This window comes from Oryzias latipes, chromosome 4, assembly GCF_053564925.1.
Source record: "Oryzias latipes strain Hd-rR chromosome 4, Olatipes_Hd-rR_3.1".
Classification (NCBI taxonomy): domain Eukaryota; kingdom Metazoa; phylum Chordata; class Actinopteri; order Beloniformes; family Adrianichthyidae; genus Oryzias; species Oryzias latipes.
The window spans coordinates 35,247,586-35,272,500 of record NC_136240.1 but is presented as its reverse complement, the minus strand read 5'-3'; the positions used below and the strand labels follow the sequence as shown (position 1 = coordinate 35,272,500).

The following is a 24,915-nucleotide window of genomic DNA, read 5'->3' as shown; positions in this document are numbered from 1 at the left end:
GGGACTAGAGACCCCCACCACCGATCCTTACTCATCAAAAACTCTTCTAAAACATTTGTTGAAGAACATTGGAATGTCTCTCAACATAAAGAGTTTTTTCATTTGTATTCAGATCCATAGACTACCGTGGCGTCCTTTATAACCTACATTAGGAGTGTCTTAAAACCACATTCCCGTTCTTCCTCCTCCATCAGTTAAGAGTGAGAGGTCATCTTTTTCCAGAAGAGGCCGTTTCATCCGTCATTTATTCATCCGGAGGATAATTATTCTCTGCGTTTATCTTCTTGGGCGTTTCAGGATATGTCATCATACAGAACACTTTATAATACAAAGAAAATGCCTCGTATCATTTAATCTTTAAAAAATATATTTTCTTCTTTGACATTTTTTAAAAATGTTACATTTGCAGACAAAATCACTTTTACGTTGTGGCCAATTCATCACATTCATTTTTATAGCTTTTTGTTGCCATGCTTTATTTTGAAATTTCATTTAAGATTGCAGAAAAATTAGTTTTCAGGAAAAAAGGTTGGAAAAATTGGCACAATTGATAAAAATGTGTTTTGTTTCTGAAGGTTTTGACTTTTGCAACTGAACAGATCTATTAAGGCAGTCGGCTTCACTATCTGTCCAAAGAGGTTTTTTATTTTTTCATATTGTGAGTTTTTTCCAGATCTTTTCTATTCTTTTAACAGTATGAGGAACTAAAATGCTGAGGATCCTAATGATGTTTTAGCTCCGTGTCGGTGAGCATTAGGTCAATTAAAGGAGCAGAGGGAAGCTGCTGCAGCAGCATCAAAACGCTGCGCGGTGCAATAAAGATTCTGGCTGCACCACTCAGAGTGCAGTCATTAGTCGGCGCTGAGGAAGCACCGACCAGGTTAAACGCGGCTTAATGCACCTGCGCAGAGATGCTTTGGTCATCACAAAGAGTGTTCTGCCTTTCAGGGAGCGGGCCGTCCGGCACCAGCAGCGGCGTTGCCTCCCCGGCTCACATCCCTCTGCCCTCCCGGTCCGTGCCAGACTTCTCCTACTCCTCCAGCGAGGACGAGTTTTACGATGCCGACGAGTTTTACCAGAGCACCACTTCACCCAAACACTGCAGAGAGTGAGTCCGCCATCTGCCCCACCTCCTGCCCCCCGCAGAGCCAGCGGGGGACGTCCTACAATAATACGTTTCAGCTGCGCTCCTCTGGAGGGCAATTCTGTTCAGACCGCAAAGAAATGAGCTCCTTCACGGGGAAATCGTTCTCTCTTTCAGTCCCTCCAAGCCTCCTGGAGCCTCGCCTGGTGCTAGCCAAGAATCAACGTTGAAACGGCCCAACACAACCGAGTCCCTGAACTCATCGATGTCCAATGGCACCACCGACGCAGGTAAGAACCCTGCAGGTGACCCGCGCGCCGTTCACCTGGTTGTGTGTCGTCGGCTAGAATCTAGAAAGATTCAGAGACGGTCGTTTCAGCTCACTTTACTTCCTGTCATTCCTACTCAGAGACCCAATCTGATAAAAATGGTGTTTTTATCAGGTTCTTGTGGCATTTTTCTCATGATTTAGGACATCTAGAAAGAAAATGAAGCTTAAAATTACATGTCTGAGTACTACTTTACTGAAATGGATGTGAATCAGGAGCAGATGAAAAAATGCCGTTTAAAAAGACGTAGAGCAGTGGCCCCCCTCCCCCGGGCAGTCCGTGGGTCAAATTGTACCGGGCCACCGGAAGAGGAAATAAAAGCAAACACTAAACTTTGATTAGATTATTCCCTTTTGTTTATTTTCTGATACAGAAGAAAGTTTTATTTTGAAAAACTTCCGGATTCTGTTCACCACATCCGTGTCTCGACGCGTCACATGACTTTAAGCGGCTGATCGGACTGCAAAGTTAAAAGAGCGACGCTAAAATGCAAATGAAAAACAAACAAAAGCGAATCTGGAAAGTTGGTTTGGGGAGAAAAGAGGCAGAAAAGAAACATGAAGCTGCTGTTTACAGACAATCCAGGAGTTTTCCTCCAAATACAGAAGAATTCAGACAGTCGTTCACGGACCACAAGCTGCTTTGCATTTATAGAAAAGCAGCGAGTGACACACGTTTATTATTAGATTTAGAAAATACCAGGGGCCTCATTTATAAACATTGCGTACGCACAAAAGAAGGCGTACGCCACTCTCTACGCAATAGTTGAGATTTATAAAAAGCAAACTTGACGGGAAAATGTGCGGTCCTTCACGCTCTGACCCAGGCGTACGCACAAAAACGGATGAAATGAGAAATGGCGACACCGTCGGCAGATGGAAGAAACACGTGAAAGTGAAAATGACAATACTGCCTCTCAGAAATAACATGAAGACTTCACAAAGCAAGTCTTACAATCAACAGCCTACACGAACACCCGTTTGATCGATCAGCAGGGAAACAAACAAAAAAAAATCAAACGAAAATTACAACAGAAATTCAAATGAACACTTATTTGCAAAAAGAAAAGTGAAATATGTTCTGCAATATTGGCATGTTGTGTAATTCATCCTCATAAGTAATATAGTTAACAGAACGAAATAATGTACAAAACTGATATTCCCGTCAGTGTGTCCGTCTGGCGGAGCAGATATAGGAGCAGACAGATAGATGGATAGATAGAGAGAGATGCATTAATTGTCCACTAGGGAAAGTTGTTTTCATAGTAAAACATTTCTTCATAAGGTACGGAATTATGGTATTCATGCATATGCCTTTAGTTTGTTTTATTTTTGATAAAACAACGAATGTCTCGACCATTCAGAAAGCAACAAGAAATTACATTTGCGCTGAACAATTTCCCATTTCCACGTCGATTATTCCCGACATCGGTTGCTTGTCAGATGCAATCAAATAGATGGAAATAAAATGCTCCATCACAATGCGTAATGACGCACAACGAGGACGAGTGGCTTATGAGCCGGTTCCGACTTCCTCTGCGGGCTTTTGGGGGGGGGTCACCCGGTGTATCTGGCGCGTCGGTGTCCCCCTGCGCCTAAGTCACCACTCCACTTAATAAAAGGGATTCCCAAATTATTGTCGCCAGTCTCTCATCAGGAGGTGTCAGCTCCGGTGTCGTCCCCCCCCCACACCCGTGGCAGACACGGGTGTGTGTGTGTGTGGGGGGGGGGGGGGGGGGTTCAGCGCTAGACGTTTTTTTGCCTTGACTTTGATGTCCGACCATTTCTTTTTTATTTCGGCCACGGTCCAAGGTTGTGAGGCTACAGCATTTACGGCGTCTGCCACCGTTTGCCGCTCACGTGCCTTTTTGGCATTAGTAATGCCCACACTGTGCCCTCCAAGCAACATTATTCTCCTCTTTTCCACCTCGCCAACGATGACTTCTACTTCACATTGAGTGAAGTTACGTTTTTTTGATTTTCTCTCCGTGTTTGGCATGGTTTCGCAATCAATGAATATTAATTTGTGGGCGTTTCACGGACTATTTATGGGCAACTATGGGCGTGTCATGAAGCCGCTAAAGCTGCGCAGCATTTAGAATCGGTTGTGATTTATTTAGGGAAAGATGCGTAGGATGTGCGTGCGCACGGTTTTATAACTCCGAATATTTCTGTGCGTACGCACGTCCTATGTTTCATCCGTACGCCACTTCTGACGCAAATCCTACGCAAAGTTTTATAAATGAGGCCCCAGATCTTTTGCTTTATTTATCCATTATTAAAAGCTGGACACGGCTAAAGTTAGCATCCAATTTAACGTAAAAGGGAAAATCTTCATCACAAAGACTAAAGTTTGAACCAAATGAAGATTTAATAAACAAATGATGCTGATTTGTGGAAACTTGTGAAAAGGACATTTATGAATTTTCCTACAGCAAAGCTGAATTAGGCAGACTTTTGTTGAGAAACTTGAGCTCAGAAAATGTTCCTGTGTTGAAAAAATACACAATAAATCAGGATTTATGTAAAAACAAACATGATGAATGTAAAAATATGAAACGGAAACTGCTGCTCCGTTCGGACCGGTCCGGGGAAATACGGTCCGACGTTAAACCGGTCCGCGGCCTGGAAACCCAGACTACCGACGTAGAGAAACCTCCGGGTGGTTTCTGATGAACTCCTGCCGCTCTGCAGAGACTAAGTCCTAGAAATGGCTCCAGGGTTTTGGCTCAAACCTTCCAGGGAATGCTTTTACATCAGAAGATGATCAGACTGCGTCTTCCACATGAGGAACTGTCAGACGTCTGCTCTCCTCCCAGATCAGTTTGACAGCCATGATGACCGCGATGACGACGGGGAGGGCGAGTCTGTGGAAGAGCACAAGAGCGTCATCATGCATCTGCTCTCACAAGTTCGTCTGGGCATGGACCTCACAAAGGTGAGCAGCCTCTCCATCGCTCTTCCTCCGGAGTTTCTCTCCTCCTGAGCCGTTCCGACTCTTGGTTTTCAGGTGGTCCTGCCCACCTTCATCCTCGAGAGGAGATCTCTGCTAGAAATGTACGCAGACTTCTTTGCACATCCGGACTTGTTTGTAAGGTATGTATGGCATTTACCTGCCTGTTTTAAGCCCCTCCCTCCTGCAGGTAACATGATGCTAACATTCTGATTCCTCTGAAGCATCGCCGAGCAGCCAGAGCCCAGAGAGCGGATGGTTCAGGTGGTCAAATGGTACCTTTCGGCGTTCCACGCCGGCCGGAAAGGCTCAGTGGCCAAGAAGCCCTACAACCCCATTCTGGGGGAAGTCTTCTACTGCCACTGGGATCTGCCCAGTGGGGCAGAGGAGCCCGCTCAGCACACGGTGAGGAGCGCAGACGCCTCTGAGGCAGACGCCTCTGAGGCAGACGTGCAGAACTTCTGATGGGAAAGCTTTTCTGTTTCTCGTCCTCCCTCAGGAGACCGTATCAGACGGCCCAGTTCCCTGGGCTTCCACCAACAGTGTGTGTTTTGTGGCTGAACAGGTGTCTCACCACCCCCCCAGTGAGTATTCCACCTGTCTGTCTTCACACCTGAATGCCAAAGCCGCCGCGTTTGCTATCGGTTCCTCAAAGTCTGACTGATTATTTCTGACACTCCAGATTCTTTATAAATATAGAAAAGTAAAAAATACACTTCAGGTCATGTAGTCATTGTTCTAAAATTGCAAAAAAATGCTGGATTTTTGAAATACAAACGGATTAAACCGCATCTGTCACTGGAGTAAAACTATCAATTGTTTTTAATAAATGACCAAAAAATGAGACTAAAGTTCAGTTTATTGACATCAATTCTAAACACATTGTCGATAGTTTAATTTAAACAAAACAGTTAATATGAAATGACGAATACTACAAAGATGTTGTGATCGTTTATGTGACGTCATGCGACAGAAGCAGCAAAAAAAGGTACCTTTTTTTTTGGTATTTCCACTAGAGTTAAAAAAAGTTGGTTTATTAAACGTGTCTGTTGTCAGTTTAGATGGAAAAGACTGCGAGTGTTTGTGTGTCGTCGTTCATCTTCTTGATCCACTGAAACTGTGGTCATCTAGACTTGGAGGATGGAAAAACATCTTCAGGATTTGCTGTTAAATGTTGAAGAAGTTGACAGAAAAAGCTTTTAGTGACATTGTTTCAAATGATAAATATCATTTCTTTCTCTCCAAATCTTTGTGTATTTATCTGTTTGTCGATTACGATTCGCTGTTCTACATAAACATATAAATGATGGGGATTAAATACATTTTCACACAAATAGCAACTCTTCAAAGATGATATATTGAATAGTAAGAATGGTGGGCTCATGTGTGTTCCGTTGGTGAACCGGATCAATGATCCACAGCTCCAGCCCTGATTACCTGCATCAGGTGAGTTTCACCTGGTAGAAGCTACAGGGGCCGGTTCTCTGGAAAAAGAGCAGGACAGCATCACCAACACTGCAGAGGATTTCCTAAATATGATGGATGGGTCCTCTGCCACATCAAATGGTGTTTACATCTGTTTATTCTCCTTTTCTCTGCAGTTTCTGCATTCTACGCAGAGTGTTTAAACAGGAAGATCCAGTTCAACGCTCACATCTGGACCAAGTCTAAGTTTCTTGGCATGTCGATTGGAGTCCACAACATTGGTCAAGGTACTTGAATCGGACGAGTCTGTGTCGTTTGGCTGCTGCTCAGGTGTCCTGAATGTTTGCTGCTGTTCTGCAGGTTGCGTGTCCTGTTTGGAGCACGATGAACATTACATCCTCACCTTCCCTAACGGATACGGCAGGTAGCTGATGGGCTAAAACACGCCGTCGCTCGCCGGCGTGCTGGGTCTGCCTCTCTGACCCCAGTCTGTCCGTCTGTCCAGGTCCATCCTCACGGTGCCGTGGGTGGAGCTGGGCGGGGAGTGCAACATCTCCTGCTCCAAGTCGGGCTACAGCGCCAACATCGTCTTCCACACCAAACCCTTCTATGGTGGGAAGAAGCACAGGATCACCGCTGACATATTGTAAGGCCAACGCGTCCGTCCGCTCGCCCAGGGTCAAGCTCGTGCTGTGATAAAATGTCAAACGTGTTTGGCTGCATCTTTTGCAGTGCTCCAAACGACAAGAAGTCTTTCTGCTCCATTGAGGGAGAATGGAATGGAGTGATGTACGCCAAATGGGCCACTGGAGTGAGTGAAGATCCCCGTCTTACCTTTATGTTTTTGATTCATTTAGCCCAAGTAAATGACTGTTATGTGGGAAGTTTAATCCTATTTACTGAAATGAGTCCTTCCTTTCTTCCTGAAAATCCCTCCATCTCATCATTTAACTCACAAATGATGCTTGTGAGCGCAGGAAAACACGGCATTCATAGACACAAAGAAGATCGGGACCGTTAAGAAGAAAGTAAGGAAGCTGGAGGACCAGCTGGACTTTGAATCCCGGAGGTGAGCGGACAAACGGTTACAAACGGTTACATCAAAAAGATGAAACTCGCTGGATTTGGGTTTCTCTGTGTCCACAGACTGTGGAGAGACGTGACGGTGAACCTGAAGCTGAAGGACATCGATGCAGCGACAGACGCCAAACACAGACTGGAGGAGAAACAAAGAGCTGAAGCCAGAGAGAGGAAGGAGAAGGAGCAGCAGTGGGAGACCAGGGTGAGCTTTTCTCCCCGCTGGAGAACAGAAACATTGATGAAAACATTTTTCTGATGATGAAGAACATGTATGGAGAAAATGAAGCTCAAAATGGCATTTCGGAGTATGTCTTTATTCAAATTGTTGTGAATCAGGAGCAGGAACAGCTTTTCTGGGACAGACACCGGAAGAAGGGAAGGGGGGTCGGGGTTGCTCATTTCAACTCTAATGAGCTGCTGCTGCTCTCCAGAAACTGTGTCCTAGAAAACAACCTGGGTTTTTAGATTTTGACTAAATAAAAGCGGCATATTTATCATTTAAAGACAGCTGGCAGCTTTGAAAATGATCCACAGATGATGGGAGTGGATCTTTGAAACTGTCAGACCACAGGTTACTGATGCCTGAGTCACGTGCCCTCGCCCGAGCGTTGACCTGTCGGGTGTTGCAGGTTTCTGAGTTGTCCCTTCATTTCCCAGAGGCACACTGTCCCATTGTCATGCGTGTGGTAAATGTAAATGTGAGGATAATGGGAGCTAAATGCACATTCGTTTGGTGTTCTAATGCCACACACTAGTCCTCAGTAAGTTGGCCCTTGACTGACCCCACGCAAATGCACAGACATGGGATGTGCACGTAACACGCACGTGCCCGTAGGATGTCCGCACAAACTACACACTTGTCAGATTTCCTTCACTTTGGGACACGCAGGTCCCCCTGTCTGTTAAACACTTTTACCTATTTTCCACCCGCTGGCAGCCCATATTCCCCCATGAGGGCAGTTGTGACTCAGGCATAAGACGCTAACAAAAATGAAACTAGATTTGATGATGAGTGATCGTGATTTCTGTCTTTTGGTAGCTGTTCCATGAAGACGGGGAGTGCTGGGTCTACGATGAGCCCCTCCTAAAGAGACTCCCCAGTCAGAGGCCCTGAGAGGATCCCAGGAGGCCCCCACACATATGCATACAGAAATGCACACACTAGAGTCTTCATAAGAACTCTTTTGCAAACCCCCCCTCCCTGGATTTACTGACGATTGGTCGTTTTTCCTGCTTTGCTATTGACTGTCAAACAATATGGGAATGAATGAAAGCATCACCGATGTAAGAAAAATGTTAGCAAAGCTCCTCCTCTTATTCAAGCTGTCTTGTGGCCACCTTTCCTGGTCAACCGGAGATTTGGCTTTAAAAAAAAAAAAAGAAATGTCCGCATTGACACGCCCCCCCCGGATTTGACTGTCTGCTTTACAGCCTTTTTCGCTCAGGAGGGCTGTGGTGATTCATCCAAACAGAAACGAGCTCTACATCTCAGGGAATCTGGCGACTGAAGAGAGAAAAGAAAGAAAGAAGGAAAGAAAGAAAGCTGCTTCTCCCTGCCAGAGTCTGATGGCCTTACAATGGGGGGGCCGATGAATCCTAAAGGGGCGGGAAAGAAGTTTTTGCCTGCAATGAGTTATAACTGATGTTTATATATATATAAATATACATATGATGGAAATATAAATATATATTCTTTCTTATTTTCGATGCTTTTTTTCCTCTCTTTCTGGCAATAGTATAAAATACTCGTCTTTAGGAATCATTCCACTCAGCCTTTTTTTTTCTTTTATTGTGGAAGTTTTGTTCCCATTCCAGACTCTGTCGCCTTCCTGGCATTATTTTGTGTTCCGAGTTTTCCTGACGGAAGGACCGACTTGAGCGGCGGCATCAAAAGGCGTCTCCTGATGGGACGGATTCCAGTCAGAGAAGCGGATCAGATTACGGTTGTTTAAACCAAAGAAGGCTGCAAGCAAAGGGACTTTAATCTGCACATGTTATCTAAAGGCATTTCTGAACAAAAAGATTGATGTTTTCCTGCTCGGTGGGTCTTGGAAAGCCTCCCTTTTGTTTCCACTTCACTCCTTCATGTTTCTGGTGGGACCTGAAGTAACCCTTTCAGTTCACTGTCATGGCGCCAGGAGTTCGCCAGACTGCGTTCTGCTGGTTCAGTCCGATCACTAAAGCATTTTTTTGTTTCTTTTTTCCATTTTAATTGAATGTTTTTGAGGTTAGGAGTCGCTTAGGTCGTGTTTTTTGCAAAGCGTTATTTCATTTCTTATACAAAGCCACAGAAAGGATTGAAATGCAAATAAATGTGAACTATGGAGAAATAAAAATGGAGAAAGCAGCTCACCTGAATATGAGTACAAAGTGATCGCTCCTGGTGTTTCTGTTTACAGTTTGAACGTCGTTTAATTGGCCTTTATGAAAAGAGGTGTGATTGAATCAGGTGAAGGGGCTTCTAAACGTGTATTGGATGCAGTGATCGCAGCAAAGTGAGTTTAGTTCAATAAACAAATAAAAATGCCTTCAGAAATGAGCCAACTGAGATAAGTTCTCACAAAAATCTAAGCTGTCAGGTTTTTTTCCATTCATGTTCTGTCTTTACGTTACTATTTGAATAGAGGCCTTGCCATTCTTCTCAGTATTGCCTAATAGAGAGCAATCCAAACAAATGTATTTTTTAAATTTCCTTCTGGTTATAAGCCTTGATTGTATCAACTCTCCTGTTTAATGATTAATAATATTAAATCTCTATGAGTTGATTTCAGCAAGATTCAGTCCTTCTTTCAGATGGTTTTGAGTTTCCTGTTTGTTTGTCCTCTTTCAGAAATCCTGAATGATTTTCTAGTTGGAAACATTTTCCTGTTAAAGTGGAATCCTGTTGGGAATATACGGTTAACATGGTACAAGTAGTAAATAAAAACTAACGCCATATTCACTGCAGCATTCCTGTCGCTGTCAGAAACTACAAAGGAGTAAAAACCACAAGAAAATAAACTGCAACATTTGGTTTTTGGGGGAGAATTGAAGGTAATTCACAAAGACAAACTGGATGAACTGTATATTTGTTCACAGGAATAACAATGTTAGTTGAAGGCCTTCAAATTCTTCATGTAAAATAATGTTGCATTTAAGGAGAGGAATGTCACGTTGAGATTGCCTTATTAAAACGTACTTTGTCTTAAGTAATGAAGAAAAAATAGATGTGCCCCAACTTTTATTCTTTAACTTACAAAAGTTATATTGATCATTAAAGTTCAATTTTTTTAAGAAAATAAAATAATTTATTATTGTTGTACTTGTTTAAAACAGCTGGTTTAAAAGTCAGGCTTGTTTTTTTTTGATCAAATTTTGTCAGTTGTCATTCATCAGTTGACCGGCAGGGGCGGAATTCCAGGATCTACTTTTTTCCCATCAGCCTTTGCGACAGCGTATATAAGAAAGTCCAGCAGCGTTTGCTCTCTCTCATTCTTCGCCTCGCTTCATGTGGTGATAAGGTGTGTATAGTTTGTCTGTTTTTTTTTCTCACCCCCTATTTTTTTTTTGCCTTTAAGTTTTTCTAGATGCTTCTAAATTAGTGTTTCTTATTTCCATAATGAGCCAAATTGTGAACTTTTGTCATGTTTTGCCGGAGTTTACAGAGACAGGCCTTAAGCACGTGGAATAGCTAACTAACTTGCTAGCTAACCCGCTAATTTATTCCCACCTTAACGGTTTTCTATCCCGTGTTTTATGATGAATAAGTGTTGGTAGGGACATCTGAGTCATTGTGAAGTAACGCCAACATTTCTGACATGGGATGAAAGACTAAACCCCACTATTTGTGCACGTTTGAGCGGGATGCATGCTAACTTTAATCTTGTAAATTATAGGGTACTGTTGAAGCTGGAAATGATGGAAACCCCTGGTTGTGGCTGGTAAGTTAGTTTTTTTTCTTTTCTTTTTCTAAAAAAAAAGAATAAGAACTTTAAAGTTGGAACTTGTGAAATGTTAAACTGCTGGGTGTGTTTCGCCTTAGGACCAGAATGCAGGCCTTGCTGCGGCCCTGTCCATCCATGTGCAGGTATGTATGGTCTGTCCTCCATGTAGGGTTTCTGTCTCTCACACGTGGAGAAGTCAGTGATGATTAATGTGTAAGAGTAGTGGACAGGAGTGATTTCTGACAAACTATATACACTGATGCTTCTAACCTTCAAATAAGCTCCTTTGCCATAAATGGAACTGCATCAAACTAATAGAATTATCTGCATCCACAGATTTATAAGAAGAATACAGACGCCTGGTTAACCTTTTCAAAGGTAAAGTGTAGCTTTGCTCCATCTGTGATTAGATTTGAGCTTTTGCTTCTTTGAAGGGTTTCCCATCAGGCTTTGCGCTGAATGTTAACCTCCTGAATTACGGTGACACTTCAGAGAAGCATAAATCTGTTGTGGAGATGATGCCGTGATGACAATTATTTGCTACTCTCGACTAGATGGATGACGATAATAACACCACCATGTTAACATTTCTGAGGCACCAATCATTACAGATCTCTACTGTGCACTTGGACGCTTCTTTGTATTTATAAATGCATCTCCCTCTTGTGTTTAGGCCTCATTGAAGCGGCTCCAATGACTAAAAAGGTAATAAGCAGATTATAAAGCGTTTGAACGTTGACTCAACTGTTGATGATGATTTTGTTGTGAAACAATGGGAATCTCTCTGAGAAAAGTGAAGAGGACTTTTGTTCTGATGCAGTGCAAACTGAATAGCATGTGTCTGGATTTCTGTCTGCGCTGTAACGGGATGATTTCTGTCGCAGGTGGCAGTGAGGCTCCACCCCAGCACACACCTGGTTCCGGTTCTGCAGGTGAGGTCTTCCTTGACTCGCAGAACTTGGACTTGTTCAGATGCAGTGATGAGTGCATAGTTCAGCAGATAAGCAATGAAGAACAATCATGTCTTTCGCTCCTAACTGATGCATCCACCTCAAAACTGACGCCATCTTAATGCATCTTGCATTTTGTAAAATTTATATTTTTTTTATTTTATTTCAGAATCTCATGAAGCCCACGTAGAGGTGAGTCTGAATGAATTTATAGGTTTTATTGTGTCTGACACAGTGATGACAGCATAGTTCAGCAGATTACACCGTGAAGAACACAACTTGTCTTTCGCTCCTAGCTGACGTGTCAGTTTAAGTTTTCGTCTCCGTCTTCAACGCTTTATCCTTTTTTTTTATTAACGCCTGCTTCGTGTCATTCCAGGCAGGAAGGAGACTCGTCTGGCGGCTCTCCAGGTAAGAGCTGCGATGGGGTCGCTCAGCAGTGACGTCATTTCAGACAGGATGAGTGTGAATCAGGTCTCTGATCCAGTTGAGGATATGAACAGAATTCTCTGATCTGGATGAGTTTTCATTTCTAAAGAACCATCACTGGTTTGGTTATAAATTGACGGTTGATTTTTCTCTTTAGCAGATCCAAAAGATCGTTGAAACGTCCTGTTCAGAACATCGATTATAGTAAGTAGGAACTCCTGGATTATGCAGAGGTGCTGTTTATCCTCTAGATCTGTTCTAGTCTCATCTGATGTGTTAAAGCTGCAGCTTTTAGCTGCTGTTGTACAGCTGACCTGTGTGATGACAAAGTTGAGACGGATTCTGTCATGAAGGCTCATATTAGCTCTAGCTGACCTGGTCGGTGTGCGTCAGTGTCTGAGATGCTGCTCAGCACGTTCTGACTTAATGCTGCTGCTTCTCCTTCCAGGATTCACCCCCTCTGGAAACGAAGGCGTCCGTATGGGCACAATAAAGTTTACCAACCTGTAAGTTTTCCATCAAAATATTGTCAATAAAGGTTTCAACCGATGATGAAACGATTCTGCCAAATGACTGCTGCTGATTATAACCCTTTACCGTTCCATTTTTGTCTGAGGTTGAGGTGTTGGAACGTCTGTTTTTTATGGTTGTAGTTTCTGAAGTGACAAAGACTCTGCTCCACAGACGGTGCTGAACCTGAGCGGGTCTGGAGAACCGGGCCGACATCCATCTGCTGCTGTGAACGCCTTAAACATTATGGAAACTCCACAATTCTGTCTTTTTTTTTTTCTCCTGTTTATTCTTCTGGTGGATAAAACGTTAATAAACTTTGTATAAGAAAACTTTGTGTTTGGTTTCATTCAGAATAAACTTCCGGTCTTATGTTGGTGAATGGATGATGTAAATTGGTCACCATGAGGTTTATAGATATTATAATCTCCCATGACAGCTAGTTTTCTTAAGAAGTGAGACGTTAACATGGCTTAAAGATGTAGCTCGATTTTAAGCAACTGTTAATTTTCTGTACGTTTATTGGAAATTACTGCGGCTAATATGCCCCGTTCAAGTTTAAAGATGTCAAACCGCTGGTAAACCTCTTATGATAGCCTAGCTTTAGCTTCACTGCAACCGGAAGTTGGTGGGCGGGGCCAGCCTCATCGGATGAGGAAATCACGCGGCACATCTATAAAAGCCTCGGGGGGCGGAGACAGACGCCCACTCGCCGAGCAGGCCGTCGGTGAATGAAGCGGCCCCATAAATGTGAGGCCGGAGCCCCGCAGCGGTTGCCCCGTGTCGTCCCCGCCGCCGCGGACCGCCCCGTTCCCCGATGCTGTGGCGGGTGCTGGCGCTGATCTGCGCGCTGTCCGCAGAGGCCCACTTCCTGCAGCTGGACAGCATCAGCAACGTCTCCGCCTACTACTTCAACTACATCTACTGTAACATCTGGGAGGGGGACTGCCAGCCACACCAGGACGATGCCTCGCTGCAAGGTAAGGCATGAAGACACGAAACGGTCCCGGTTCCGCCGCTGACGGTCCGCCTGTGACCAGTTCCCAGCAGGGACCTGTGGGCCGGCCTCTCGCAGGACTCCGTCAGCCTCCTCCAGCGGTGGTACTGCAGTCTGGGTCAGTGCTGCGAGTCTGGAGACTGCAGGGTCACCAACAACATCACAGGTAGCTTTGGTTTGAACGCTTCATCCGTGTTTTATGCTCTGGGGCCTTCATATTTATCTTATGATTTTAATCTAGCTTTGATATTTAATATTATTTTATGTATTCACATCATTTGATCTCTTAGGTTTATTTATGTACTTATTTGGTTATTTAAATGTTCTTCCTTTGACGTTTTAGAGCTCCAGTGTTTTCTTCAGAGGGATCCTCCACATCAGTGACTGACCCTTCTCAGTGAACGGGGTCACTGCAGTGGGATCTCCCAGGTCTGGCCCTTACTTTAGACCCGGGGGGGGGGGGGGGGGGGGGGGTCCTGTGGTAGTGTACTCAGTGAACTTAAGTGAGGTGGGGGGGGTCACTGATGTGGACATGTCCCCAAAACATCGTTTCCCCACTTCGGTATAAAGCCCAGTTTCTACATTGCATCATTTTATCACTTTTTTCATCATGGTGTGTGTGTGTGTATGTGTGTTTATGTGTGGGGGGAGGGGGGCATTGTGCGGGTTTTAAACTAAATATTTGTTTGTCTTGTCCTTTTGTTTTTAAATTTGATTGTTTTTCTGTCAAGCACTTTGAGTGGCCTGAGTTGTAAAAGTGCTATAGAGATAAATTTTGATTTGATTTGATTTAGCCTATCGCATTTGTCACCATTTGAATCATCTTTAGATTTTAACTATTTATTCCAAATATGTAGAAAAGCTGGCTGATTAAGAACCTTTACAATTTCAGCAATACAGCAAACATGAGCACTTTATTTCAGTGGTTTGGTGTATGGAAACAATAAAAAAGTACAAGATATTGTGAAGTAATTTATCTTAATATTTACTGCTTGTTTCAGATATAATCTTATTAAGATAAACATGTAATGGCAGGTTCATGTAAAGCTTCATTTATGTCACTTTATGTCAGTGCTTCTCAAATAGTGGGGCGCGCCCCCAGGGGGGGGCACGAAGCGATGCCAGGGGGGGCGCGCGGTGGTGGCGGTTTTAGGCACAGGTTTGTCCGGTGCGCAAATTTAACGTGGGGGCAGCGGTGACAGCGGCTCAGTGCTTGGAAAATAATCTGGTCCACTATTCGGTTCCTATTGTCTGTTCTGTCTGTCCGCGGCTGCGCGAGTGAGAACGAAAGGGGAGGGGTGGTGTGGGCCCTGTCTGCCAGGGGAATCGGGGCACGCGGACCACTGCTACCGCTGCCTGTTGCCCAAGATCACCGCTGCCCTTAGATTCCTAAGCTCATGCTAACAATGTCATTCTTTATGAACTATTGTAGACATTTTGATGACGTGTCTTTATTTTCCATCCATGTTTTCTTTGTCTGCCTGTGGTTTAGTTGGTGTCAGACAGACATAAAGACAGCAGGTAATGCAGGAAAACAGCTGCACTTTTATGAGATCAGAAATAAACAATCCGTCATTTAGAAAAAAAAAATCAGCACGTTTTTACCTATTTCTTCAGACTAAAAACGTTAAATATATTGGTGCTGCTGTGTTAATGTTTCAGATCAATTTAGATTTAATATTATTTATTGATTGAATTATTTTTTTCAGCATCAAATGGTTCAGTTGGTCAAAATGTTTCTAGTTTAAATAAGGAATGACAGATTTTTTTTATTTCAGGTACTTTCAGCTTCTTTTCTGTTTTAGACTAGAACAGGGTTTCTGTGGCTAAATAAAGTTAATATTTGTTGAAAGTGGATTTATTTTGCTTTTTTCTTTTGTTAGTGTTAAAAGATACAATTTTAGGTATACAAATTTTATAGATACTGACCTGATGTATTGTCACCGCGCGAGTGTGTCTGTGTGTGTGTGTGTGTGTGGGGGGGGGGGGTTATGGGGGGGGGGGGTCAGGGGGGGCGCGAAACATTTTCTTTTCCTAGGGGGGGCCTGGCAAAAAATAATTGAGAAGCACTGCTTTATGTAGTTTCATTTAGCTTTTTTGTAAAGTACCAGTTCTCTACTGTTGTCATGAAATACAACACAAAATGCAAAAACCATCAATTAAAAAATAATCCTTTTAATTCCAGATTATCATCCAATTTATTCCAGATAATTCCAAACGGCTATGTGTACTAAACAAGTCACAGATCACACTGAATATATATTAAATTACATGACATTGCTCCATCCACCCATCTTCTGAACCCCTTTCGGGGTCATGGGGTTGCTGGAGCCTATCCCAGCCACTGCTGGATGAAGGCGGGGTGCCAGTCTGCTGCAGGGCGCGTTGCTTCATGTGTTTCAGATAAATGCATCTGTTCCGTTCAGGCATGTCACTGCGTGGTTTCATTTGTTTGTCCACGCTCAGGTCTGGCAAAGGACCTCCACACCAAACTCCACGGGCAGCACCTCGTCCAATCCGTGGTCCTCAAAGCCATCCAGGGATTTGTCAACCACCCAGAATCCAACAAACCCCTCACGCTCTCCTTCCACGGCTGGTCCGGCACCGGCAAGAACTTCGTGGCCCGGATCATTGCTGAGAACCTGTACCGGGACGGCGTGAAGAGCGAGTGCGTGCGTTTGTTCATCGCCCCGTTCCACTTCCCCCACGCCCGACTGGTGGACACGTACAAGGTGAGATGCTGGAAGCCCGCTTGGCCCCGCCTCCACGGCTCAGCGCCAGGACCGAGGTGGACTTGTTCTCCTCACCTGCTTAGTCACATGTTTACCTGGACATGGATTTGTGGAATGTGGCATTTGTCCAGACTTCAAAAACGCCACAGACTCCCAATAACCTTTAAACTGCCACCGTCTGCAAACGTGGAATTTATTTAGTGATGGTTTGATAAGGTTTAGTCTGATGAAATATTTAAACAAAAAGATCTGATTACTTCTCTAAAAAGTGTTTAATTTAGTGCCTTTTAGATTGGATGGAGGCTGTATCCTTCATCCAATCCCATTTTTATTTTTCGCCTTTACTGCAAATCTAATTGGTGGAATATGCTATAAAGCGTTTCTCTTTCTCTCTCTCGCATTTTTCACAAAAATATCTTTGTTCTTATTGTGCTGTTTTCACTTTATCTTTGGTAACACTGAGTAAACCTCCTCTTCTATGTGTGTATATGTTCATACATTTGTCTGATTTTGGATTGTTTTATCGTGAATTTACCTTTAGGTTACTGAATGTATTTAATATATGAACGTAATGTTATGTAAATAGATAATTTTAGGGTGATTTTAACATCTACAGGGACTGCAGATGTAAAATAGCCCTTTGGGTAACTCTGGCATGTTGACAGGAATGTGTCTCTGTATCCAATAAATAAATAAATTAGAGAAATAATAATTAATAATTCCTTCAGCTATGTAGCATCCAACCCTGCATTTTCTTTTGGAAATGCAGCTCCTTCTGGTTCTGTTCACCTCAAACTCTGTAAATGTGCTCCTCTGTTTGCATCCAGGGCCAGCTTAGAGAGGCCATCCGGGACATGGTGCTGCGCTGCCCGCAGACGCTCTTCATCTTTGACGAGGCGGAAAAGCTTCATCCTGGCTTCATCGATGCCATCAAGCCCTACATGGATCACTATGACAACGTGGATGGAGTCACCTACCGCAGAGCCATCTTCCTCTTCCTCAGGTGAAACGGCTCAACGGTTCGTTCAGCAGAGGCTGGGGGGGGGGGGCTGTGACTCACCGAGTCTCCAGTCAGAAGATGCAGCTTCATCGTCTCAACGAACCTGAATGAGCACCCCCCCCCCCCCCCCCCATTCAACAAAACCGATGAGCCTCTTTTCCCGCTAACTCTCTTCAAAGATATTTGTGGAGACGCCTTTTTGCTGTTTCCACAGTAACATCGGCGGAGCAGCCATCAATGATGTCGCGCTGGACTTTTGGCACTCGGGTCAGAACCGGGAGGACATCGGTATGGAAGACCTGGAGCATCGCCTGCGGGCGGAAACGATGGACTCTCAAGGTTTGCAGCAGGTTTAGTTGGAAGATGTCTGTGTTTTCTTCGGGTTTGTTTTCTCTTTTAGGAGCTTCAGAATCGTGTTTTTGAAGTCTTTTTGTTGTTGCCATCACTGAAAACATTGACCAATCCCCATTACTGTGTTGCTGTACGTCTGTTTGGTGTTGTCCTCCAGGTGGGTTTGCTCAGAGCGAGCTGATGTCCGGACACCTGATTGATTTCTTTGTGCCGTTCCTGCCTCTGGAGTACCGCCACGTCAAGCTCTGCGCTCGGGACGCCTACGCGGCCAGAGGCATCGACGCCGATGAAGCAACGCTGGATGAGGTGGCCAAAGCCATGCTTTATGTCCCCAAAGAAGAGAGACTGTTCTCAGCCCAAGGATGCAAGTCCATCCCACAGAGGATCAACTTCTTCCTGCCGTGATCCGGACAAACAGACGGGAGAGACCAGGAGGAGGCGGCGGCCTCCCTCACTAGTCCATCTGCAACCAGAGCAAAGCCGAAAGGTGTGTCTTCTCTGATCCGCTCTGTACACCTTCCTCCCCCACCCAAAGAGGTCTGCCCCCCCCCCGAGGCAAAGCTGCCTCTCAGATTCAGTGATGGAGGGGGGAGGAGCCTGACCTGAGCATGGATCCGCACAGACGGAGGATGAGGGGCGGCTGCTCTGCTCTGCTTCATCTGCCTGGTGGAGGTTTCCACCCAGCAGCTGTGCTAAACAGTATTTATTTCATAAAGATGCGTGTTTTTATAAAATCTTTGTGAAACTGCATGTTAAAACATTGTTATATCTAGTTATTGATATGATTTGTACCATGGGTGGACTTTTGGACATTGACAGAGCGTGTGAGGGGATCACACCGTCTGCAAACACAACCCTGCTGCTGTCTTTGCACTCTTAACACACACCACTACTTTGGTTCAGTGTCCCTCCACTTTGTTTTTCCTTTATGAGCGTTACAGGTTTGGGAAAACACATCGCAGTATTGAGCTACAAAATAAATGTCTCTGTTGAAAATATGTTTCCTTTTTATTACATGAATTATTTTTTAAAAAATCACATTACCTGAAATAGCAAATATGAATGTTTTAAATGATTATCTTTAGTAAACTTTCAGCAGCACCAACCCGTTTGAAATTCCATTTGTCAAAGTCTGTCCAGATGTCAAATTGGTATAACTAAAGGTCTGCTGGGAAACCTTTTTTTTAGAATAAGGAGTTATATCAATAATAACAGACTTATAAACACATCAGATGTTCATGTGTCTGAACTTTGTCGTTTATTACTTAGTTATTGTAGAAAAAAAAAGTCTTGTAAAATGAAAGAAGAAGAGCCATATGGACCAGTTTCCTACTGACCAGAACGCAGCAAAGCCACAAAACCTCACCTCTCCCAAAGAAAAATACACTTTATGTATGTTTTGTGGCCATTAAAGCCATTTGTTTACAAAATATTGCTTTTCAATATTACAATAGAATAATCGTGTTGAATCTTTCTACACTGAATCCTTATGACTTCCTTTACTTTTTAAGTTCCTTTCAAAATAAAGTACACCCAGTGTCAGATAAGATCATCCTGCTGAACTAAAATGCCAGAAACATGGAGTTTTTTTATCATTATGACTTAAGCGAGTCCTTTTCCTCTCATGTATTCAAATCCAAAAATTAAATCCAAGATTCATCAAATCCAAAAAAAATTAACATGATTTTTATAAAGAAACAACAATGAAACCACTTAAATCTTTGCCATCGTTTTGCAGCTGACATGCATCAAAATCTAAACATAAAAGAAAAAGACTAAGAGAAATTAATCAAAATGACAAAACCTTTTAATATAAACAAAACGTTTGAAATATGTATAAACAGAATTTGATTTACTTCTTCGTTACTTGATGTGATAGTTTCAGTTTTCCTTCCAATGTTCTCTTTTTTCTGTCCTTTAGACGTGACGCATCCATGACCATCAGTCTATACTTTGTGGGCGTGCATTAAATAACTGCGTGGTCTTCTCCTATTGGCTACTTCAACGATCATTGATACTCTCTCTCCTGTGATTGGCTGAGCTCCGCGGCATTTCCTTATTGAGCCCCGCAGCCGTCGTCCAATCAGATTCAGACATCTGTTCTGAGGCGAGAGGAGAGCGGCGACGGTGTCTCTTCTGCTCGCTGTGAGACAACCGCAGACGAGCTGGACGGACGCCGCTGCTTCTGCGGGCGGAAATCAGACTATCCGTTAATCACGCGCGTGTTCGGTGCGGGTTTCTCTCCGCGGGGTCGCTTCTCCACGTCGCCACCATGACTGCCGTGTCGCTGCTGCTGATGGCCGTTTGTGCCACATCTGTCCTCGCCGAGTCCTCCGTTTATTTCCGAGAGCAGTTCGAGGATGGCGGTAAGCTCCTCTGAATTATGACCGGAACGTTTTCGGCTGTGCCCACGGTGCTGCACGTGCACGAGTTGGTAAATCATTGCGGGGGGGGGGGGGTTTATTAATTTTTATTAATTTATTGTCTTTGTCTCTAGATATCAAATTGATCAGTAATGTCTAATTTCCTCCTCGGACAAACATTGTCTTATCTTTGAACTACATTCATGATATGTGTGGACCCCCCCCCCCCCATCCTAAGCTTTTGTCACCCCCCCCCCCTTCTCTCCTCCTCCCATGGATGAGGAGTCACAAACCCCACTTAAGAGTGACCCCGTGACCCCGCGCACGTGCCGCACCTGCTCCAATGCAGCATGAGAAGCTGCTTCAGGTTCATCCCTCCCTGTTTGGTGCAAAGCTGACCCTGAACCTGTCTGCAGATGCCTGGAAGAGTCGCTGGATAGAATCCAAGCACAAGTCGGACTACGGCCAGTTGGTCCTGACTGCAGGGAAGTTCTACGGAGACGGCGAGAAAGATAAAGGTGAGCGGGGAACGCTGTGGAGCTGACGCCGCTCCTGATGCGTGGCAGCTGAAAGTCCTCCGTGTCCTCCTGCAGGCCTGCAGACGAGCCAAGATGCCCACTTCTACGCCTCGTCGGCCCGGTTTGATGACTTCAGCAACAAGGGTCAGCCGCTGGTCATCCAGTTCACCGTGAAACACGAGCAGAGCATCGACTGTGGAGGAGGATACATCAAACTGTTCCCCTCTGAACTCAACCAGGAGGACATGCACGGAGACTCTGTGTACAACATCATGTTTGGTAATTTGAAAATGTACTCCACCCTCTTGTGTTCTGGGTCAGATTGACCCGCTTTTATCATTTAGAAATCTAAAAAGAAATACTTTCCACTTTGAAACGTCTCCTGCTGGGCTTATTGGACAGATGAAATAAATTCAATCTATTATCAATATAGTACAAAGCTACTGATCGGGTCAATTTGACCCGCTTTAAACTTAAAAAGAAATACTTTCCACTTTGAAACTTCTTCTGCTTGGCCTATTCAACAAATAAAATGAAAATACTTTATTTAAAACATTATTAAACCCACCCTCCATCATTATAGTACAAAGCTACTTTTTGGGTCAAATTAACCCATCAAAAACTTTTTTTTTCTTTAGCTGCAGACTAGTCGCGCTCGGTGGGCGACAGCTGGCTGGAGATAGTGGGGATCGAACTGCCAACCCTTCGGTGGTTGGACGACCTGCTCTGCCGCCTGAGCTAAACTGCCGTCCAAAATATAAAAATATATACTTTTCCCTTTGAAACTTCTGCTTGACTTGTTTAGTGAAATCGACATGTAGAGGAAAATGGTGAAGTTAATATATTTGGAAACCCCCTAAATGTTCTTTCATTACAAAGCTACTGCTTGGGTCAATTTGACCCGACGCTCAAAGTAGAACCTAAAGAGTCGCGTGAAAGTCGCTAATTGCTTTTTTACAGTTATGAGACTCAAAACACCTCTGTCTCACATGCACATGCAGCCAGATGTGTGTGCACGTGCAGCCAGATGTGTGTGTGTGTGCACGTGCAGCCAGATGTGTGTGTGTGTATGTGCATGTGCAGCCAGATGTGTGTGTGCACGTGCAGCCAGATGTGTGTGTGTGTGTGTGTGCACGTGCAGCCAGATGTGTGTGTGTGCACGTGCACACACACACATCTGGCTGCTTGGTTATCCCCATTGATTCATGATCTGTGGGCCTTAAAGTTACTGAAATGGTTGCTAAAGAAGTTCATGATTGGATTTAAAGAATGTTTTTTAGGAGGACTTTTTTTATTTCATCACTCTTTTGCATAACTAAATGTGCTCCGGGTCAAATGTACCCGGGAGCTGTTCCTCAGGAAAGAAAACAAGGAGAGGGTTCATCCTTTGCTCCCCCACTGAAATGCTCATGTTTCTCTTGATGGGTTTGTTTCTTCTTCATTTAGGTCCTGATATTTGTGGCCCGGGTACAAAGAAAGTGCACGTTATCTTCAACTACAAGGGCAAAAACCATCTGATTAACAAGGACATCAGGTGCAAGGTGAGACCCTGAGACTAGCTGACAGGTTTTGATCTCAACTCGGCCTTTGCGCTCCGTTTCAAACACCAACCGTCTTCTCTGCAGGATGACGAGTTCACGCATTTGTACACACTCGTCGTTAACCCCGACAACACTTACGAGGTGAAAATCGACAACAAGAAGGTGGAGTCTGGAAACCTGGAGGAAGACTGGGACTTCCTTCCACCCAAGAAGATTAAAGACCCCGACGCCAAGAAGCCAGAGGACTGGGATGACCGGGAGAAGATTCCTGATCCAGACGATAAGAAACCAGAGGTACCTCGGCTTTTCCCAAATCCCTTTGTTTGCCGTGTTACTTTACGGTATTTACAAAGCATTGTGTCTGCTCTAATCTGTGGTCTTTAGGATTGGGACAAACCTGAGAACATCCCTGATCCGGATGCCAAAAAGCCCGAAGACTGGGACGATGAGATGGACGGAGAATGGGAGCCGCCCATGATTGCTAACCCGGATTATAAGGTATGCAGCGTCATCGAAGGTCAGGTTTCATCTGAAGGGCAGTTTATTTGGAAAAAGGGAATCAAGGCTCCTTTATACTTTGGACTAATCACCAATTTTTGTTTGCTTTTCCTGTCCTGAATTAAACAGAGTTTATTTTTCCAGATTAAAATTTGAATCTCTAATTTGATTAACACTTTAAATTCAGTCCGCTTTAAAAGTTTTCCCTGTGCCGGTTTGCTGTCCCAGGGCGACTGGAATGCCAGAGAGATCGATAACCCCGCCTACAAGGGCAAGTGGATCCATCCTGAGATCGACAACCCCGAGTACACGGCCGACCCAGAGATCTACAAATACGACAGCATCGGCGTGATCGGGCTCGACCTGTGGCAGGTAAACGTCGGCCGTCGGCGACTCCACAGCTTCACCTGATTCATTAAAGCTCCGGCTTTGACCTTTTGTCTCTGGCTTCTGTTTTTTGTAGGTGAAGTCGGGTACCATCTTTGACAACTTCCTGATTACTAATGATCCCAACCTGGCAGAGGAAGTGGGCAATGACACCTGGGGCAAAACTAAGGTGACTGTTTTGGTTGGACGTTTTTCCAGCTGAGGGTCACTGCCTGCTGCTGGGATGACATCACATTAACCCGTCTCATTTAATATGCTGAAGATGACATCTAAGATGAGTGGAATCTCCGGTTAACCTTGTTTTGACACGACTCCTTCTGAGACTTGACTAAACATAACGGTGATCTGCCTGCTCCTTAGTACCAATCCCATAATCGGAGCTCCAACGTTCCGAAAATTCCCTCTTTTGTTTTTTCAGGTTTTTTTTTTGTTTTTAACATGTTTTTTTTTTTTCCCTTCAGGATGCAGAGAGGAAGATGAAGGAAAGCCAAGACGAAGAGGAGAGGAAGAAGCGCGAGGAGGAGGATAAGAAGAGGAAAGATGAGGATGAAGAAGAGGACAAGGAGGAGGAGGAGGAGGAGGAGGAAGACGAAGAGGAAGAAGACGGAGAGGAGCCTGAACTGGAGGAAGAGGAGGACGAAAGCCCGGACGCGGTGAAGGATGAGCTGTAAGCTCAGAAACTGCTCAGACTGTGCATCAGTGGGCCGCTGGAGACGGAAAAGGCAGACCCCGGCGTCTGACTCCCCATGGGAGGGACAGACTTTTCATTTGTTTACAAAAGGGGGGGAGGGGTCAAAAGGGGCATTTCTGTTGTTTTCCTGAGCCATCACTACTATCTGTACTAGGAAAATTGGAAAAACACAATCTATTATTGAATGTCAGGATCAGAAATGTCAGCAGAACAGGAAAAATGGGATTTATTTTAAAAGGAACCTGGATTTTTAGGAAGTTGTGACAGAAACAAAAGATGGACCGTGCCGTAGAAATGTTTGTTTACCTCATCTGTTTTGTTTGTCTTTTGTTTTGTCTGTTTTTTGTCCAAAAATGGGGGATCCTATTTAAACAGAGTGGAGAGGATCTACTGCTGTTGGGGGGGTAATCTGGAGTGGAAACAGATGCAGTCGCTTCCATCAGTTTCTGTTTGACACCGTTTCTGTCGCTGCGCATGAACTGAACTCTCAGATGTGGTTTTCATTAAGAACAGCCCAGGAGCAGTAGATCTTATCAGGTTGTTTTTTCTTCATGTGAACTGCAATTCATTCATAATTTCAACTTTTCTGCACTGCTGTACCCCAAACACTCTCAAAGATGCTCCTTTTTGTAAGACTCGTTTTGTACTAATGGAAGGAAAAGACATTTCTCAACTGTTGCAGTAGAAAGGTGCTTTGTCCAATAAAAGCCACCGAAGAATTAAACCCTTTTTTCCCTGTGTGTGAATTTAAATACTCTTGTTGTCAATACAGGAAGTTGACTTGAGTATTGTCAGCTTAAACTGTTTTATAATTAAATTTCACTCGTTTTTTATTTAATTTGACATGATACATGCTAACAAAATGTTGAATCCAACTGCTGAAATTCAAAACTTGAAAAATGATTGAAGATGAGGCAAAAATCTATTCTTTCTTGGCAAATGTGAGGGATCACTAAATGTTTACATTTGTTCTTTTACTCTGAAAAAATGTACGTTCATATTGGAAATGCCAAATTTTTCTAACAACTCAATATAATGTAGATGAATGTTTATTTCAAGCAATAAAAAGAAAAATACATTAATTTTGATATCAATTTAATGAAGATATTAATAAATTGAAAAATAAAGAAAATAAAAGATGTTAAATTTGTGACA

At 43.9% G+C, this 24,915-nt stretch overlaps 3 protein-coding genes, 1 long non-coding RNA gene and 7 other non-coding genes across 18 annotated transcripts in view; all 11 read left to right on the top strand.

Moving 5' to 3' along the window:
• The window catches only part of osbpl9 (oxysterol binding protein-like 9), a 34,653-nt gene extending 25,013 nt beyond the window's left edge, over window positions 1-9,640 (top strand). For all 6 annotated transcript variants that reach the window (XM_004068371.5, XM_004068373.5, XM_078946346.1 and 3 more), the window contains 13 exons: window positions 949-1,108; window positions 1,262-1,374; window positions 4,232-4,350; window positions 4,423-4,508; window positions 4,590-4,770; window positions 4,865-4,949; window positions 5,967-6,077; window positions 6,151-6,214; window positions 6,296-6,436; window positions 6,523-6,601; window positions 6,768-6,859; window positions 6,937-7,072; window positions 7,910-9,640. In XM_004068371.5, coding sequence (XP_004068419.1) covers window positions 949-1,108; window positions 1,262-1,374; window positions 4,232-4,350; window positions 4,423-4,508; window positions 4,590-4,770; window positions 4,865-4,949; window positions 5,967-6,077; window positions 6,151-6,214; window positions 6,296-6,436; window positions 6,523-6,601; window positions 6,768-6,859; window positions 6,937-7,072; window positions 7,910-7,984 — 1,442 coding nt within the window. In that variant the 3' untranslated portion in view covers window positions 7,985-9,640. The remainder of the gene's footprint in view (window positions 1-948; window positions 1,109-1,261; window positions 1,375-4,231; window positions 4,351-4,422; window positions 4,509-4,589; window positions 4,771-4,864; window positions 4,950-5,966; window positions 6,078-6,150; window positions 6,215-6,295; window positions 6,437-6,522; window positions 6,602-6,767; window positions 6,860-6,936; window positions 7,073-7,909) is intronic.
• Window positions 9,641-10,250: 610 nt separating this feature from the next.
• Window positions 10,251-13,014, top strand: LOC144991964 (uncharacterized). 2 transcript variants are annotated; one of them, XR_013655660.1, is made up of 11 exons: window positions 10,251-10,370; window positions 10,746-10,790; window positions 10,892-10,936; window positions 11,130-11,171; window positions 11,467-11,498; window positions 11,678-11,725; window positions 11,913-11,935; window positions 12,123-12,154; window positions 12,333-12,376; window positions 12,621-12,678; window positions 12,857-13,014. It is a non-coding gene; the product is annotated as an uncharacterized LOC144991964 (long non-coding RNA). The 2 variants fall into 2 exon arrangements; XR_013655659.1 differs by having other exon boundaries at window positions 10,252-10,370; window positions 12,330-12,376.
• On the top strand, window positions 10,595-10,673 carry LOC111947413 (small nucleolar RNA SNORD74). Its single transcript, XR_002873241.1, has one exon. It is a non-coding gene; the product is annotated as a small nucleolar RNA SNORD74 (small nucleolar RNA).
• LOC111947416 (small nucleolar RNA SNORD75) lies at window positions 10,988-11,057 on the top strand. The gene has a single exon (XR_002873244.1). It is a non-coding gene; the product is annotated as a small nucleolar RNA SNORD75 (small nucleolar RNA).
• On the top strand, window positions 11,313-11,391 carry LOC111947418 (small nucleolar RNA SNORD24). The gene has a single exon (XR_002873245.1). It is a non-coding gene; the product is annotated as a small nucleolar RNA SNORD24 (small nucleolar RNA).
• LOC111947420 (small nucleolar RNA SNORD79) lies at window positions 11,536-11,615 on the top strand. Its single transcript, XR_002873247.1, has one exon. It is a non-coding gene; the product is annotated as a small nucleolar RNA SNORD79 (small nucleolar RNA).
• On the top strand, window positions 11,763-11,842 carry LOC111947414 (small nucleolar RNA snR60/Z15/Z230/Z193/J17). The gene has a single exon (XR_002873242.1). It is a non-coding gene; the product is annotated as a small nucleolar RNA snR60/Z15/Z230/Z193/J17 (small nucleolar RNA).
• On the top strand, window positions 11,969-12,052 carry LOC111947415 (small nucleolar RNA snR60/Z15/Z230/Z193/J17). Its single transcript, XR_002873243.1, has one exon. It is a non-coding gene; the product is annotated as a small nucleolar RNA snR60/Z15/Z230/Z193/J17 (small nucleolar RNA).
• LOC111947412 (small nucleolar RNA SNORD47) lies at window positions 12,716-12,791 on the top strand. The gene has a single exon (XR_002873240.1). It is a non-coding gene; the product is annotated as a small nucleolar RNA SNORD47 (small nucleolar RNA).
• A 337-nt stretch (window positions 13,015-13,351) lies between the features above and the next one.
• Window positions 13,352-18,758, top strand: tor3a (torsin family 3, member A). 2 transcript variants are annotated; one of them, XM_023954581.2, is made up of 6 exons: window positions 13,352-13,662; window positions 13,723-13,845; window positions 16,146-16,411; window positions 17,239-17,414; window positions 17,626-17,750; window positions 17,920-18,758. In XM_023954581.2, the coding sequence occupies exons 1-6, from the start codon at window positions 13,500-13,502 to the stop codon at window positions 18,165-18,167; spliced, it is 1,101 nt and encodes a 366-aa protein (XP_023810349.1). In that variant the 5' UTR covers window positions 13,352-13,499; the 3' UTR covers window positions 18,168-18,758. The 2 variants fall into 2 exon arrangements, with proteins under 2 accessions (XP_023810349.1, XP_078802501.1); XM_078946375.1 differs by lacking the exon at window positions 13,723-13,845 and having other exon boundaries at window positions 13,354-13,662.
• A 1,085-nt stretch (window positions 18,759-19,843) lies between these two features.
• On the top strand, window positions 19,844-24,484 carry calr (calreticulin). Its single transcript, XM_023954580.2, has 9 exons — window positions 19,844-20,128; window positions 20,542-20,643; window positions 20,719-20,922; window positions 22,090-22,184; window positions 22,269-22,478; window positions 22,569-22,682; window positions 22,911-23,054; window positions 23,146-23,238; window positions 23,531-24,484. The coding sequence occupies exons 1-9, from the start codon at window positions 20,035-20,037 to the stop codon at window positions 23,738-23,740; spliced, it is 1,266 nt and encodes a 421-aa protein (XP_023810348.1). The 5' UTR covers window positions 19,844-20,034; the 3' UTR covers window positions 23,741-24,484.
• Window positions 24,485-24,915: the final 431 nt, after the last annotated feature.

Bases quoted from the DNA above. Each gene is read 5' to 3' on its own strand.
- tor3a (XM_023954581.2), top strand. From the start codon at position 13,500: ATGCTGTGGCGGGTGCTGGCGCTGATCTGCGCGCTGTCCGCAGAGGCC. The intron at 13,663-13,722 runs GTAAGGCATGAA...GCCTGTGACCAG, and splicing joins GGACGATGCCTCGCTGCAAG to TTCCCAGCAGGGACCTGTGG. The intron at 17,415-17,625 runs GTGAAACGGCTC...CTGTTTCCACAG, and splicing joins GCCATCTTCCTCTTCCTCAG to TAACATCGGCGGAGCAGCCA.
- calr (XM_023954580.2), top strand. From the start codon at position 20,035: ATGACTGCCGTGTCGCTGCTGCTGATGGCCGTTTGTGCCACATCTGTC. The intron at 20,129-20,541 runs GTAAGCTCCTCT...ACCTGTCTGCAG, and splicing joins AGAGCAGTTCGAGGATGGCG to ATGCCTGGAAGAGTCGCTGG. The intron at 20,644-20,718 runs GTGAGCGGGGAA...GTCCTCCTGCAG, and splicing joins AGACGGCGAGAAAGATAAAG to GCCTGCAGACGAGCCAAGAT.